Source organism: Magnolia sinica, chromosome 13 (assembly GCF_029962835.1).
Source record: "Magnolia sinica isolate HGM2019 chromosome 13, MsV1, whole genome shotgun sequence".
NCBI classification, from domain to species: Eukaryota; Viridiplantae; Streptophyta; class Magnoliopsida; order Magnoliales; family Magnoliaceae; genus Magnolia; species Magnolia sinica.
The window spans coordinates 30,341,268-30,351,573 of record NC_080585.1 but is presented as its reverse complement, the minus strand read 5'-3'; the positions used below and the strand labels follow the sequence as shown (position 1 = coordinate 30,351,573).

Here is a 10,306-nt window from a genome sequence, read left to right as displayed (position 1 = left end):
CTATTCTTTAAAAAAAAAAATGACTTCTCAATAATAATTCATTAACGGTCTATTTCTCAGTTTGGATGGTCAAAAAAGAGAAGCGTGTGACATACTCCACCACGTGTGAAAGTGGTGACAATGTGACACTTGCGTGAGATATGAGTTTTCCTTAGGACTTTCAGCCATCAGTTAGGCACCACAGCTTATCAAAACAAATGAATGGCTGGAAAAGAAATGTAACTGTCAATTTACTATCAACGTTGTAGCGTAGTGACAAGTCAAATAGTTTTGAATTTTTTAACAAAAGATCTAAAAACTATGACCCATCTTATAGATAGCTCAGATCTCACACACGTGTTTCATATTTGCAAGAGTGGCCACAAGTGAATGTGCACAGCACCACACGTGTAAAATTAGGATAGCTCTCAATATCAATATCAATTTATTTGGATCCCTTCTCTTGCACGTCTTTTGGTTTGGTTCTATTCTCTCCACGTGCATGTCACATGATTCCAACTAACATCCACGTGCTCTCGCGTTAAATTCAACTTTGACTGCCTTGTGTGGTCTTTAGTCAAGCCAGGATTCGGCTGAGTCGGATGTGGACTGGGTGCTACCTCCACTGTCCCGAGCTCGGCATAGGTAGGGAATCTGAGGGGCCCACCATGGATTTTATCCACACCATTCATTTATTTTTTCCATGTCATTTTAGGGTTAAAGCCCAAAAATGAGGCAGATTCAATGCTCAAGTGGACCACACCATTGTATTGTATTTTATGTGGATGTGAAAAAAAAAAAAAACCTAGAGTAGACTACACCACAAGAAGGAACAGTGATAATGAAACCCACCATTGAAACCTTCCTAAGGCCTAATGTGATGATTGTTTACCATCCAACCTATTCATAAGGTCATGAAGGGCAAACACAAATATCAATTTAACGGGCGGACCTCTGTCCAACAGGCAGTTTTGTGGGTGGGCCCACTATGATGTATCTGTTTATCTACACGGTCCATCCCTTCTCCTATATCATTTTAGGGTATATGTACAAAAATGAGGCAGATCTAAACCTTAAGTGGACCACATCAAAGATGACTCTTGCATTTAATGCAACCCAAGCTTATTATTTGGTGTGGTCCACTTGAACGTTGAATCTGCCTTAATCTTGTGCACATACCTTTAAATGATATGAGAAAAGGGATGAATGTCATGGATAAATAAATACATCATGGTGGGCCCACCCACAGGACTTCCCATTCATGGCTAGAGAGAGGTAGGGTAGGACCCAAATTAACCCAAAACTTAATGTGGTCCCTTAAGAAGCTGATAAGAATTCAATCCACAAGCTGAACCTTGGATCTACCTCATTTTTTTAGCTTATATCCTAAAAATGATATCGAAAAATGGATAGACAGTGGATAAAACCCATACATTACAGTAGCCCTTCATAGCAGAGCCCTGCCTGTCCTCAGGTCAGAGGGAGACTCACCTGAGTCTGAGCCAAACAGACAGGCTGAGGGGTAGTATCCAATCCACATCCCTGAGTCAGATGGTGACTCGCCTGAGTTTGAGCCAAACAGATAAGTATGTCAATGGGCGAGGCTAGAGCCTGAAAAATCAGATTTTTGAATAGGACCAGACCGATGGCTCAAGCCAAAACAGTTCAAAACCTGGGCAGAGACCTACCCCAGGCTGGGCCGTTGACAGCCCTACAAATAGAGCATATCTCAACTGCCAAATCGCATTGCCTAGGTTTGACTCAGACGAGTCAATTCTGACTCAGATGAGTCATCAAGGCGCCATGCTCTTTATCGGCGGTCTGCATTATTCCGGTTCAACCGATCTGCGGCAAAAAGAGGGGAGAGAAAAAAAAAAAAGTTTAGGAAGGATGGTTTTGTTGTTTTGCTTAGGGCCCATAAGGATATGGGATCTGCATAATTGAGATTTAAGTCTAATCTCGATTTTAGCGGGCCCCACACCCTCCATGTCGATTTTGCCGCATTAAAACCATGCTTTCTTTCACATACTTGTAGTGATAACCTTTTTAAGTTTTCTCTACGAATCTGATGTGGAGGGGATGGGACCTACCAATTAATCCTGATTTTAAGCTGTTCACATACTCAGCAGATAAACCATCTTTACCATTCTATTGGACCATCCGATCAGTGGGCCACCCCTGGGGTGTGCTAGACCTAAACGATCTTAACCGTGCAATTGATGGATTGCCATTGTGGATTCTCGCTCTAATGGTCATTTGAGTAAGGTTACTAGTAAGACGGCAGAAAACCAACGTCAGGCTATGATGGCTCATACCATAGAACGACCTGAACCAACCGGCATGTGAACCAATCTGTGCAAGTGGTTCATAGCCAACGATCACACTGTTGGACTGAAATTTCAACCTGATAATTTCATTTCAACTGTCCATTTGATGGCCCCAATAAGACGATTGGGAACAAGAGAGACGAGTTTTGGACGGACCAGAAAAGCAGGCGTGCGGTCCACTAGCTGCCATAGCCCATATGAATGCACACCGTGGGAGCTGTAGAAAGAAAAGCTGGACAAAAATGGAGATAGAGAAGAGGCCAGAAGACCAGCAGTTAATCACCATCGTCAGTCACCATCATCATGTCAGAGTGGCCCACCTCCTTTTTAAGGATAGATTGCCTCTACCCAAGGCAAAAACAGACAAACCACTCAAAAACCACAAATAAAAAATTAAAAAATAAAATAAAATACATACATTTGGTTGCACAGAGAAAATCAAACCCCTTTATATACAAACAGCTTTTATGTATAAAATAACAGCATTTCTCATAAATATATATATTACATACATTGATACGTAGCTACAGGCCTTTTTTTTCTTTTTCTTTTTTTCTTTTATGCCATTGAAAGTGGGGGTAAGATGAAAAAAATGGGGGTATAAAATTCAAAAATCATTACCTGATTCACCTTCCTCCTCTCTCAAAGAATATTGAAATGCTTTTCGTTCTTTCTTTTTGAAAATTCCTTCTACTGCTTGCTGAGCTCAGGGCCTTCTTTCAAGCTCACCTCCACCACTTCCATCACTCCAAAGTTGCTGTCGGCAGTGGCAGCTGAATCCACTACAGACCCTGATTGGATCTCCTTGAACATGGCCATCACTTGTATCATTGTGGGCCGCCGCCATGGCCGGTCATCCAGGCACGCGCACGCCACCTTTAGGTGATGCAGCAGCTCCACCTCCAGGCTTGGGTCCTCCTTCATGAGCCGTGGATCGAACACGTCGCTTATCCTCAGCTTCGCATGCTGCTTCACCCACCCCACCAAGTTGTTGTCGCCAAAGTCAGCGGAATCCGTCGGCTGCTTCCCGGTAAGTAGCTCAAGCAAGACCACACCATAGCTGTAGACGTCGCCCTTGGTCGAGCACCGGAAGCTCTGGTAGTACTCAGGCGGGACATAGCCGGGCGTGCCCGCGAGGGTGCTGACACTCAGATGAGTGTCCATGGCGCTCATTAGCCGGGCCATCCCAAAATCAGACACCCTGGCTTCGAGGTTCTCGTCGAGCAGGACATTGCTTGACTTCATGTCTCTGTGGATTATGTGGGGGATGCAGTTGTGATGGAGGAATGCTAGTCCCCTGGCAGCCCCAATGGCAATTTTCCTCCTTGCAGCCCAATTGAGCTTGATTCCCGCCTTCTTTCGATCATGTAGGATGTCATCGAGGCTGCCAAACCTCATGTACTCGTAGACCAGAAGGCGCTCTTCACCAACCTTGCAGTAGCCCAACAGAGGGACCAGGTTTCGGTGTTTGATCTTTCCAATAGTTTCCATCTCTGCTGTGAATTCACGATCGCCCTGCCCACTTACGTGGATCAGCTTCTTGATGGCAACAACACTCCCATCCTTGAGCTGGGCCTTGTAGACGTCACCAAATCCGCCTGAGCCAATGAGGCTGTCGTTGTGGAAGCCATTGGTAGCTTCGAGCAGGTCGGCAAAAGTGAGCTTCCTGAGGGGCTTGTCGAAGGTGGCGAGGTTGATGCTCAGGGCCTCCCTCGTGCCTGTCAGCTTCCAGAAGCTCGCATTGGCAGTGCCGGAATGGGATCGGCTGTCAATGTACACATCTAGACTGCCATTATCCTTTTTCTGCCTCTTCTTGCTCTCCACAGCAACAATTATCAAAGCAAAAATACAGAAGAGGGAGAATAGCAGTCCCATTGCCACACTCCCGGCCAGGGAGGCCTGCCTACGGTGGGATTTCTGATGTTGGGAATTGGAAGAGTTCGACCCTGAATTCCCTCCGCAAGGTGGTAGGGGGAACCCGCACAGACCTGAATTGTTCATGTATCTGTAAGCTGGGAAAGTTGCCAGCTGACCCAATTCTGGGATTGTCCCAGTGAGCTTGTTGTACGAAAGATCAATTTCTGAAAGCATTGAGAGGGCGGAGAACGACGCAGGGATCAGGCCCTCGAGGCTGTTGTGGGAGAGATCAAGAACCCCAATATTCTTCAACTCACCCAAATCTGGTGGGATGACGCCGGAGAGTGAGTTGTGCCCCAAATTCAGAATAGAGAGATAGGACATGTTCCCAATTTCCTTCGGAATACTGCCTTCGAACTGATTGTAGGACAGATCAAGAAAGATCATGGATCCATTGTTGCCGAATGTGTATTGGGTGTTGCCCATATAGACTCTGGTGAAATTGCAAGACCGCCGAGTGGGAACTCTGTTGAGCTGATCCTGCCGGATGCCAGCAAACTCAAGGAGGTTCCCTGCACCATGGCATTCAGGGCTCCCATCGTTCTTCAGATAAACATACCTCTTCCCAGTAATCCACCCGACGGCGACGTTGCCGGATTGCTTTGCAAGAGAAGATGGGATTGTTCCGTTCAGGTGATTGCTGTTCAGGTCCAGCCATATCAAGCTCTGGCAGTCCCCGAGCTCAGGTGGGATACTGCCCGAGAACGAGTTGTTGCCGAGCTTGAGGATGGCAAGATTCCCCAGCCGTCCGATCCATGATGGTATCTCCCCACTCAACTGATTGCTTGACAGCGAGATCCAATTAAGATTCGTGCAATTGCTCAAACTGGCAGGTATGGTTCCTGTCAGCCCGTTATTGTCCAAGATCAGATTCTCGAGTGTCCTGATGCTTGCTAACTGGGCCGGGATCTCACCATGGAGCTGATTCAGCAGCATTATCAGATCGCGGAGCTGCGACAGCGATCCCAAGCTTGAAGGGATCGTTCCGGTCAGGTAATTGAAGCTGAGATCGAGTGAAATCAGCTGCGAACAGTTGCTTAGAGTCTCTGGAATCGCACCAGTGAACAGATTGTTCTGAAGATACAACTCTTTCAACCTGTTACTTGGATTCCGGCATAAATCAAACGGTATAGATCCCAAAAACCGATTCGAGCTCAGATCCAATGTTTCCAAATCAGTAAGATTCGAAATCATCAAACCCGGCAAATTCCCGCTCAAATTATTGAAAGACAGAGCAAGCCTCTTCAAACTAGACATTGAACTCAGAATTCCTTCCGGGAATTCACCCGAGAAGTTGTTGTTGGAGAGATTTAAGGACTCTAAAGAATAACACGAAGCAAGAATAGAAGGCAGAGTACCATACAAGCCATTGAAGGACAGGTCAAGCTCGAGGAGCGCCGGGCAAGTGTCTTTCACAAGCTGCGGCGGAATCTCACCAGAGAACTTGTTCGCTGAGAGCAGAAGCCGCTGCAAGCTTCCACCCGGAAGCGACGGGATTTTGCCCCAAAAGCCATTATCAGACAGATTCAAGAACTTCAGCTTCCCGCACCCAACCAATTCACTTCCAATCGCACCACTGAATCTGTTCGATGAGAGATCAAGGTGCTGCAACGCATTCCCGCCGAACGTCGGGATCCCGCCAGAGAAGTTGTTCGCCGACAGGTCGAGGTACTCGAGGCTGGTGCATCCATAGACCGGAATCCGACCGGATACTCTGTTCCCCTTCAAATTCAAGAGGCGAAGCTCCGAGCAATCTGACAAGATCCACGGGAGCGCGTTCTGGCCATAGATTCTATTGAAGGAGAGATCCAACGACTGCAAAACAATCGGCAGTCCGGCAGTGGCACCGGAGAAGGTGAATCCGTTGCCGGAGAGATTAAGGGATTTCAACGCCGAGCAGGAGCTGAAGCTCGAGATGTCGGAAATCGATCCGGAGAGGGAATTCCCGGAGAGATCGAGAAAAGCGAGGAGCTTGCCGCAGGAGGAACCTCCCGCCGACGGCGGCGCGAGGAGACTTCCGGTGAGATTTGTGGAGCCGAGGGAGAGGGAAACAAGGTTTTCTAGGGTTAGGAGGAAGGAGGAGACGGAGCGGAAGTCCACACCTAAGTGGACCCCACTGAGATCGACGGACGAGATGCGAGTGGAGTCCTTACATGAGACGCCGGTGAAGGAGCAAGGGTTTTGGTTGGGCTGCCAGTTTTGGAGGGTTTCGGAAGATAGGAGGGTGGATTTGAAGGAGAGAAGCTGGCGGGCGTCCTTCAATGAGCCGGAAATATCAGCCGTTGATGATTCTGTGGCTGAGATGGTGAGGAGGAAAGGGAAGAGGAAGATGAGAAGATGGTGTGGTTCCATTGAAGAAGTGGAGATTTTGTGGGGGTGTTTTTTCATAGTTTTGGGGGTTGGATTTCTGCCATTTTAGAGGGAAAGAAGGGATGGGGTGGGGTGTTTTATGAATTTTTGGGGGTTGAGAGAGAGAGAGAGAGAGAGAGAGTCAAAAGTCGGGAGTGAAGGAGGAGGAGTATTTATCTATGGATATTGCAAGAGTGCGGCTTTATGATGTAAGGATATTCGCGCGTGTGAAATTGACAATGCCTCTCTCATTGGAAATGCTGACATGGCACAAATTTGATGGATCTTGTCCATTCATCACTTGAATGGGTATTATCATCATTTCAGATGAAGGGTCACAAATGGATTGGAATAATCTATAACAACTGCACCTGAGTTGATGGATTCCACTGTGTTCTATACGTAAAATACACTGAATCTATACACGAATTTATCACCATCGTTGGGCATTAATGATGGATTTTAACTGTAACGGTGACTCGAAACCTTACGTATGAGGCTACTCTATTGTGTATAGTCAAGTGTAAAAATGGTCAGTCAAATATAAGATATATTCAACTAATATAAATTAATTTACCATCATTCTACTTTTTGTATAATTATTATATAAAAAAATATCATCATTATGATTTCAAAGTAGATAAATTAAATAAATATAAAATTATCATTATTACAATTAAATATAACTCTTGTCAGTAGACAGGTAAAATAATTTATAACTATTTTGCAAAAAATTGAACTAATATGTTGAATAGAAAGTACAACCAATTATGGAATGAATGCCTTGAAGCTTAGCCAATTAGGACACGAGGAAATCACCTTCCAAGTTAACTTGATCAATATCAACTAGAGAGGAAAAGCTTGTCGCGAATTTCACTTCAAACTAAGAAATGAATGATGGATCCTTACTTGCGCTCCAGTGGTACACTCTTAGGAGTTTCAACACCCGATCAAGAGTTCAAGTATCTATAGGTATATAAAAATAAATGATACAACATAAATTCATCCGAAGATTATATTGATTGATGTAGGATTGGTAATACTTTCAAAGAAAATATCCATTCAAATAAAGACCTTTCAGGAAATCCAATACATCTTACCTAGATATCTAGAGCTTGAAGTCGCCTAAATATTCTATAAGTACACACAATTGCGATTGAGGAAATATAAACACATAAAATTTTAATTCTATGTGTTTACTTTTAGCTTGTACACCTAATTTAGGTATCGGAGGGTCCTCAACCACTACCAACACCCTCATTATCATTTACATATTGTTAATGCATGTGTACATATATCTACGAGCGTTGCAACCATCCATCCATATTCAAAAAATAACAGTAATCATTACTCGTTTTATTTAGCTTTTACTGTAGTAATGGATAAAATAAGCAAGCTCCTAATTAACTCAAACTCACCAAGTTGAAAAAGAGATTAAAATACATTTATATGAGTTTCTTTCCTTATTTATAAAGTAGATCTTACATACACGATACCGTAGAAGTAAAACTAGTACTATCACGTAAAACAAGTACCGTAGAAGATTTCAGTCCACCTCATGTGTATGTTTTCTAAGGACTATCAATCATTTTTCAATTTTCAAGGCCACTAAATAAATTGACCATAATGAATTTTGGTCCAGCACATGTTCTCTTTGTTCCCCACCTGATGGACGGTTGGGATCTCGAGCAAGTGTGATGTATTAGCACGCGTGGTAGAAGCACATTTCAGTCGCGCGAGTGGGGATAGAACAACAAAGAGGGCGGGAAACAGCTGTGGATCACATGGCATGTGTGGGAAGGAGGCCTCGCACCCTGTTTCCTTGAAAACGGCGTTTGCTTTATTACGGAACGGAGATAGAGTAGTTCGTTATTTTATTCCAAACGATTCTAGTCCTTTTACTAAGAAAAGCATACTCGCCTAACGATATTTCCACCTCACGCCAAACACAGCCCCCACAAATCCGTGTCCAAGCTTCACACGTGTGCGAGATCCCATCCGTTCATCACGGGACTACTTGGTGTATGTGCCCGACGTAAGAGTCTACGAAAACACCAGTGCTCACGTGTTCCAGAGGTCTTCCGTTATTTGTACACGTGAGGAGTTATTCCATACTCTGACAGAGCATGATGGTTAATACACCGGCATGAAGAAACTGCACGTGTGGCATGAACTAACTCCAACGAACAGCTCAAGTAGTGGAACCTACCTTTGATAGGTCGTTACATCAAAATCAAACTGATAGAGTGACCAGATTCTCTAATTAATGGACAATTGTTTTAATTATATCTTAACCGTCCGTTAAAGTTACCATAACTTGCAGTGGTACAGGGCTGCTGTGGGGCCCAGTCGAACAACCCGGTAAATCATTTTTTCCATCTTCTCAGTAAAAATAAAGAAACCAAGATTATTCAAAAAATTAGGCGGGTCACAACGCCGGGAACGAGGTAAAATCATGTTTAAAGTTTTAAATTTTATGGAGTGTGGCCCACCTGAATTTTGAAATAGATTGATTTTTGTTGTTACCTTTCATCATATACACAACAAGGTGGGCCTAATGGATAGTGAAAAAGGTTTTACCGGTTGCGCACCTCATCTAACCGTTCCTTGGTTGTGGCCCACCTCATCATATACACACCATTCGTCTGTTTTTCTATCTCTTTTTTGGATGCCATGCCAAACTTTAAGAAGATCCAAATTGCAGGTGAACCATACCACTAGTAACAGTGATGAATGACCAATGAAAACACTTTGTGGGCCACAAAAGTTTTCGATCAAGATGATCTTTGTATTTTTCTTTTCGTCCAGTTCTTCTTGATATCATCAATGGCTTGGATGGAAGATAAACATTAAGCCCTTTGGAATTTTTAATGGAGAAGAACTCAGTCACCAATGTTTTATGTGGTTGTTCACCTATGTTGGTAAAGTAATTAAGTTGTAATCTGATGATATGTGTAAAGTGTTTATAGTTTGTCATATTTAAGTTTAAGCAGTAATTTGATTATATATGTGTAAATAGTTATCCATATTCGGGTAACTTAAAATTTGTTTACAGTCCATAACTAAGTATTTATGCATGACGGAGCATGAAATGTTAAATACTTTAAATATAATTAAATGATATATAAAATCTTCATTTAAGATAGATTATTGAGATAAGTCCAGTTTAATAAAACTTGTAGCCCATCCTTATACTAAATAATTCATTTGGTGGGCCATTACAATACTGATTTAAATTTACTTTTATGATGAGAAACTATTAAAAATAAATAATTAACAATAAACCAACATCAAAATAATAGCAAGTAATGACTTTAAACATGTTTCAAGTAATCCAAGTGGAAAATAACTTCAAATAATTTTGTAAAGCAGTTTTCTATAAACATGTTCCAATCAATGATTAGAATTAACCCATACAAACCTTTCAATCCATGGCCATCAAAATATATGATTAAAAATTTCTGATTAAAATTGTACCTATTTGCTAGATTGACATGGCCCACAAATACATCAATCAATAATATTCATCTATATATTGGACATGGGTTATCCAATCTAGGGTTAGAATAATTAGATCTAAAGCTTTCAATTGATGGCCATAAAAAAGTATGTTAAAAAGAAAAAGAAAATATTGATTAAAAACATACTAGGTGGAGGCTGCAAGATGCTCCTCCTCTATTGGCTCCTTTACAACTTTTTTATGACTACTTTACTGCAGATTTCTCCTCAATTGG

The 10,306-nt window shown here is 42.9% G+C and overlaps 1 protein-coding gene across 1 annotated transcript; it reads right to left on the bottom strand.

Moving 5' to 3' along the window:
- Window positions 1-2,692: 2,692 nt before the first annotated feature.
- Window positions 2,693-6,720, bottom strand: LOC131223429 (systemin receptor SR160-like). The gene has a single exon (XM_058218844.1). The coding sequence runs from the start codon at window positions 6,609-6,611 to the stop codon at window positions 2,997-2,999; it is 3,615 nt and encodes a 1,204-aa protein (XP_058074827.1). The 5' UTR covers window positions 6,612-6,720; the 3' UTR covers window positions 2,693-2,996.
- Window positions 6,721-10,306: the final 3,586 nt, after the last annotated feature.